At 41.5% G+C, this 7500-nt stretch overlaps 1 protein-coding gene across 1 annotated transcript in view; it reads right to left on the bottom strand.

The window, feature by feature from the left end:
* LOC122244159 (uncharacterized) overlaps positions 1-7500 on the bottom strand; it is a 17332-nt gene that overhangs the window by 2268 nt on the left and 7564 nt on the right. Inside the window, exons 3-4 of the mRNA XM_086542257.1 lie at positions 4000-4132; positions 2702-2815 (exon numbers count right to left, since the gene is read on the bottom strand). Of these exons, the coding sequence (XP_086398383.1) occupies positions 2702-2815; positions 4000-4132 (247 nt within the window). The remainder of the gene's footprint in view (positions 1-2701; positions 2816-3999; positions 4133-7500) is intronic.

Genomic DNA, 7500 nt, shown 5'->3' with positions numbered 1-7500 from the left:
ACACTGATTAGTGGTGGCTCATGGGTGGGTGGTTGGGGGAGGATGGATGGGGCGGGTTCTTCACCTGTGGTGGGGGGTTGGGTCGATCAGCCCGATTAGGTGAGGCTCAGGTTTTTGGGGGTGGGAGGTAGGCGGGGGGAGCGGGGTTCTTCCACCTGGGTGGGGGGGGGGTGGGGGGGGGGGTTGGGGGGGGGGGGGTGGGGGGGGGGTGTGGGGTTGGGGGGGTGGGGGGGGTTGGGGAGGGTGGGGGGGTTGGGGGGGGGGGGGGGGGGAGGTGGGGGGGTGGGGGGGTTGGGGGGGTAGGGGGGGGGGGGGGGGTGGTTGGGAGTGGGGGGTGGGGGGTTGGGGGGAGGGGGGGTGGGGGGGGGGGGGGGGGGGGGGGGGGCGGGGGGGGGGGGGGGGGGGGTGGTGGGGGGGGGGGTAGGTGTGTGTGTGGGGGTGGTTGGTTGTGGGTGTGGGGGTGGGGCGGTGGTGGGTGTGGGGTGTGTGGTGTTTGGGGGAGGGGGGGGAGGTGGGGGGGGGGGGGTGGGTGAGGGGGTGGGCTGGGTAGGGGGGGGGTGGTTTGGGTGGGGGGGGGTGTGTGGGTGGGGTGGGTGTGGTGGGTGGGGGGGGGGTGAGGGGTGTTGGGGGGTGGTGGGGTGTGGGGGGGGGTGGTGCTGTGTGGGGGGGGGGGGTGGGTGGGTGTGTGTGGTTGGGTTGGGGTGGGTGGATTTGTGTTGTTGGTGGTTGGTGTTGTGGAGCTGGTTTTTGTGTGGTGTTTTTCGTTTTTTTCGTTTTTTTTTTGAGGTGTTTTGTTTTTGGCTATCAGCTGAATAGAAGTGGCTCAGGAGCATCAAACTCATAGTCAGTAGCTGTGGTGGTGGGTTGTGTTGGTGGTAGGGATGGCTTTGTGTGGGGGGGGGGGGTGGGGGGGGTGTGGCGTCGGGTCCGGGGGTTCATTCCTTCCACCTCCTGGGTGGGGGGGGGGGGGGGGGGCGACAGCTGATTGAGTGGCCTTCAGGGGGTGGGTTGGGGGGTTTCTGGGGCGTGTTTCTTTCTTCCCTTCCTTTCTTTCTTTCTTCTTCTTCTTCCACCATTGTGGTGGGGGGCTATCAGGCTGATTAGTGTGGCTCATCCGGGTGGGCATTGGGTGGTTTTGGGGGGGTGGGGGGGGGGGATGCGGTGGCGGGTTTTTCTTCCTTCTTTTCTTCTTCTTTTTCTTTCTTTCTTTCTTCTTCTCTTTCTTTCTTTCTTTCTTCTTCCACCTGGGGAGGATCACTGATTGGTGGTGGGGCTGAGAGTGGTTGGTTTGGGGGTTGGGGTTGAGGGGTGGGGTGGGGTGGGGGGTGGGGGGGGGGTGGTGGGGTTCGGGGGGGGGGGGGGGGGGGGGGGGGGGGGGTGGGGGTTGGGGGGGGGGGGTGGGGGGGGGGGGGGGGGGGGGGGGGGTGGGGGGGGGGGGGGTGCGGGGGGGGGGGTTGGGGGGGGGGGGGTGGGGGGGGGTGGGGGGGGTGGGGGGGGGGGGGGGGGTGGTTGGGGGGGGGGGGGGGGGGGAGGTGGTGAGGGGGGGGGGGGGGGGGGGGGGGGGGGGGGGGTTGGGGGTGGGGGGGTGGGGGGGGGGGGGGGGGGGGGGGGGGGGGGGGGGGGTGTTGTTTGTGTTGGGGGGGTTGGTGGGGGGGGGGGGGGGGGGGGGGTTGGGTGTGTGGGGGGGGGGGGAGGGGGGGGGTGGGGGGGGGGGGGTGTGGGTGGGGAGCGGCGCGGCCGGGGGGCCCGGGGGGGGCGTCGGGGCCGGGGTGCGGCGGGCTGGGGCGGCGAGGGGGGGGGGCGATGGCTGCGGCTGGGGTGAGCGCGGGGATTCTTATCTTTAATAATTTTTTTTTTCTTAATTTTTATATTTTTTTTTCTTTCGTTTTTATATTTTGTATTTCCTTTTAATTTAATTTTTTTTTTTTTGATTCTTTTTGTCTAGTTAATGTTGTTATTTTTTTAGATTAATTTCTTAGTTTACTTACTTAGGTTTTTTCTTTATGTTCTTTTTACTTAAATTGATTCCTTTGAGTTGTCTTTTTTTTTTAAATATATTTTTATTATTTTTTATTATTTTTTTCTTTTTTTTTTTTTCCTCCTTCCCCCTTCAACGATCTTAGGGGGAGGGATAGCTGATTATTGTGGCTCTGAGGAGGGTGGGGTTGGGGGGTCTGGGTGGGCGGGGTGGGGTGGGGGGTGGGTGTGGCTGGGGGAGGCGGGGTTATCTTTCTCTCTCATCTTCACTTCTTCTCTTCTTCATTCTTCCGATTTGTTCTTTCTTCTTCTTTTTCTTTCTTTCTCTTCCTCTTCTCTCTTCCTTCCACCTGGGGGAGGGATCAGCTGATTAGTGTGGCTCAGGGGTTGGTTGGGGGGGAGGAAGAGGATAATAATGGATATAAGGAAATGGTTACTAAAAGGGTTATGAATACGCGTTGGATCTACATGAGAATGTATAGAATTAGGGGTATAGATGTGTGTGTGTGTTTTTGTGTTTGTGTATGTACATGTGTCTGTACATGTGTCTGTGTTTGTGCCTTTGCGTGAATACGTATGTTTACGATCGTGACTTACAATCTCTCCATTCCACCCGACAAAAAAAAAAAAAAAAAAATTAAAAATAAATAAAATAAAATAAAAAAATGAAAAATAAAAAAATAAAAAATAAATAAATAAATAAATAAATAGATAATACACTTACTGTCCACAGTCGCTCTGAAATAGATGTATACTGCCTCGGCGACAGCTACGACCAGAATGATGATCAGAACGACCCACAGCGCCGTCTTGGCATCCGAGCTGTCGTCTTGAGGGGCTGGAGTGCAAGAAGGCCATAAAGGCCCAATCATTAATGGGAGCTAAATAGTGGGGGGGTGGGGGGCGGGGGGAGGAGGTAAGATTGAATTTTGCTTGTGTATGTGTTGATATATGTTCGTATTTATGTGTCTTTGTATGTATCTATGTGTGTGTGAATGTATGAATACACTGTGTATATGTGTATGGATATATATGTGTATATATGTATAAATATATATATATATATATAAATTAATATATATATATATATCTATATCTATATATATATATATTATCTATATATTGTATATAAATATTCTATCAATATATAAACGTATAAAATATATAATATATATAAATAAATATATATATATATGTAATAATATGTTATATATATATGTAATAATATATAAAAAACTATATATATAAATAAATATATAAATCTATATATATAAATATAAATATTATTTGATTTGTGGTGTTATTTGTGTTTGTGGTGTCCTGTGGATAATAAGTATTTAACTGCCTATATGTATGTTAAATACATCCATAAATACATAATCTATAAAATTAGAATAAAAATATAACTATACAAAATCAAAAATATATATATAACTAAAAATATAAATACGTATCTTATACATCTAAAAATAAAAATAATTTAAATATAATATATCTCTCATAAATTATATAAATATCTTATTACATATACATACATAATATACAAACATCTATGCAACATAAAACAATCTATATAAATATAAATATATAAATATATATATATAAATATATACATAAATCATCCCAAATATATATAAATACTAATATATATAAATCTATAAATAATATATATATATCAATAAAAAATGTGAGGTGTGTGTGTGTTTATAGTGTGTGTGTGGTGTTGATTTGTGTGGTGTGTGTGGTTGTGTGTGAGTGATTGATAGATGAGTAGAATAAATCAACCACTAAAGATATTCAACCCCAACACATTAACATTCTAAATAATGATAGAACAAAAATAAAATAACTATAAAAAAAAAAGAATAACGAAAAAAAAAAGTGAAAACAAAAATCAAAAGATCAAAAAAAAAAAAAAAGAAAAAGAAAAAGAAAAGAGAAGCAAAATAAACAAAACAAAGATAAGGAACAAGCCAAAAATAAACAATAAAAATGAGAATCCAAATTCTCACTAAAACTTACGAATGGCGAATATGTAGGGGCTAGTACACACATTCCAAAGGATGGAGCTGTTACTGGTTACATTAAGCTTCTTTATTGGGTCGTAGCCAAAGGTGGTTGTTGATAAGGTGCCGGTGATTCTTCCAGCTTGTCTCTGTTAGAAGAGGAATGGAATTTACGTTATCTGCTTATGTTATTTTGTTTGCGTTACATTGCTTAGCTTACTCATCTATCTAGATTTAGGTTAATCTTATTCACGTATTCGTTGATTCGTTATTTTTGGGATGGTGTTTCATTTGAGCGATTTTTTTTTTTTTTTTTTTTTTACTTTTTTTTTTTAATGTAGGCCTATTGTGTACGGCTATCCAGAGGGAACAGTGCCTTGGGTACTCGAAAAACAGAGACTGAATTAAGTTAAAGTATAAAAGCATAAACTAGTTGAGAATATGATAGAACATTTAAGAAAATGCTCTTACATACTACATACTAAAGTGTTACGAAACCATTCTCGTGTTTATTTCATCATTACATTCGTAAGGCAAAGATAGCAGTATCTAATATGCATATCCACAGAGCATGAGCGGACAAGGAAAACCTTTACCACAAACTTTTTTTTTACGTTGGTTAACATTCGCAACATAAACTATGCCTTTATTAAGATATTCTCACACCCTGACGAAAACAATACATCACCCTAAAGTTTAGGCAGAAAAACAAACAAACTTGTCAATAACTTTCCCTTTAGTAAATCTTTCTTTCTATTAATACAACAGTTACGCTTGGAAGAGGCACCTGCGCTCGAACTCACACACACACACTAAACCAAAAGTAAATTTTTTTTCTCAAAACGTTCAGAACAATATTGATGAGCAGATCTTTCTCTCCATTTGCCTGTTCCTCTTTCTCTGTCTCTGTGTCTCTATCTCTTATCTGTCTGTTTATCTATCTGTCTGGATGTCGTGTAGGCTGATAAGTAGACAGGGATAAGTAGACAGGTATGGAGAGATTACTTTATATATATAAATATATATATATATATATATATATATATATATATATATATATATATATGTGTGTGTGTGTGTGTGTGTGTGTGTGTGTGTGTGCGTGTGTGTGTATAGTCACACTGGACGACAATACTCAACCTATAAGTGACATAAAGTGGTGTAGTTTCATCCATGGAAAAAAGTGGAATGTCAGGAACTTACGTCAATAGCCACTAACATAACGGTTGTTCTCTGGAGATGTGGACGAAAGTGGAATAAAGGAAGGTGGGGGGGGGGGTGGAAGGGAGGGGAAGGTGACGCAAATGAGAAGTTTGGTGAAACAGAGGATTGTGATGAATAACTGTTAAGTTTCGGGCATTAAAAAAAAAAAGAGAAAAAAAGGGGGGTGGGGGGATGAAATCAGCACCACATGATGTTGAGAATAGTTTATCACGCTTGGATATTATATGATATTATATGATATTATTATATCATGTTGACACAAATGTAGAGTTTTAGGGAGAAGGTATGGGTGTGGGGGGGGGTTGTGTCACCAGGGATTGGTCGTTCTTTTGGAAGGACACTGCATGAAATTAATGTTAAAATCTAAGTTCATTTACAACAACATATACCATAAAACCACAAACACACAAACACACAAACACTCCAACACACCCTCACACATTACACTCCCACACACACACACCACACACACACACACCCACACACACACATATATAATTATATAATAAAAAAATATATCTAAAATATAAATTCAATCTATATAAAATAAAAATAAAAAATCACACCCACCACACACACACACGCACACACACACAAGTTACAGACACATAAATATACTCAATATAATATCAATCATAAAAAAAAAAAAAAATATATATCATATATAAAATACACACGACACACACACACACACATCACATATAAAAATATAAATATATAAATATATAAACAATAAAATAAATATATAAATTAAATATCTATCCAAAAAAATATATCTAAGACAATATCTATCATCATAAATATAATATATATTGATACGATAAATCTAAATCACTAAACTAACAAAAAAACAAATTCATAAAAACATAAAACAAACATTCAATACCACCAAAACCATGATTGACTAAACAAATATGTTAAATTACGGTCACCAGGTACACAGAAGATTGTAACTTTCCACTGTCCACCCAATATACCAAAAATGTAACGTTCCAACATGATTTAGAAGTTACCAGTCCACTCATTAAAAACCATAGACACGCAAAATACAAGCGAGCCTTCATATACCACGTTATCTCGAACGCCCAATGTATGTAAGTATAATTATGTAATTTGTAAAATATGCCAACCTAACAACCTATGCACCCTCGCAAACACACACACAGACCCACGCACTGTACGCCACGCACGCACATACACACACATCACACACATCATAGTCCTCTCCTCTACTCCACATACCCCTCACTCTCTTACTACCTCCCTCTCCCTCTCCTCTCACCTTCTCTCTTCCCCACTCCCTCCACCACACTCCTCTCTCCCTCTCTCTCCTCCCCACCATCTCCTCTTCTCCTCTACCAACTAAAAAATATCATAAAACAAAAAATATCAAAAATAAATACTGAGAGATATTGGTTGTTTGTGAGTGTGTTTGTGTTTGTGGTGACATGTATAGGTTACATTTTTATTTAAATAAGTACACTATATAAAAATATAAATATATATATATAAAAAAACATAAAAAATAAATAAATAAAATAAATTATATATGATACTGTTGTGTTGTTGATTGTGAGTGTGTGAGTGTGGTTCTTGATAACCATTTTTCATATCATAACACATAGACGGATAGCTAGATACATAGTGCATGTTACACATTACATTTTACAATACCCTCACGCGGACATTCAACACAGTTACAAGCAAGATAAAAAAAAGACTACAAGAAAAAGTATAATTAAAGAATGCAACAGAAGGTAACAGGAGGTAACGCTTGACGTCATTAGCCGTGGTTCCCCGTGACCGTTGACGTAAACAGTGTTTCGTTTTCGAAATTTCGGATCGAGTAACTTGCACGGTACAAATTTTCCAAACATAATTAACCATTACTTATTTTAGAAGGGCTTTATTATTCCATGTAACGCTTCGTCCAAATTGAATAGATTCTTGAATAATATATACTCAACTAATGATACATCATGTTGATTCATACAGCCGGTCATAGTTTACGGAAATATAAGGAACATAGACATTACAAATTAATGGACTGATAAGTAAATTAAAAATTTTAATAAACGTCTTCTGTATAAATATGATCAACGTTCAGGATATAAATTACCCAATACTGACAACTCCATCCTGTGCATATGGTATGCTAGTATCTCCTAATTGGGGAAAACCTATGACCTTGGACCTGATTTAAAGTTATTATTTATCATGAGGCTGAACAGGATGATGATGGGGGGGGGGGGTGTCCCATCAAACCGAAATTGATATTAGAAAAAAAAAATAA

Source organism: Penaeus japonicus, unplaced genomic scaffold (genome assembly GCF_977035675.1).
Source record: "Penaeus japonicus unplaced genomic scaffold, GWHDUDI00000001_assembly GWHDUDI00000012, whole genome shotgun sequence".
NCBI lineage: Eukaryota > Metazoa > Arthropoda > Malacostraca > Decapoda > Penaeidae > Penaeus > Penaeus japonicus.
Note: the sequence above shows the minus strand (reverse complement) of the source record. Positions and strands in the feature narration are given on the sequence as shown.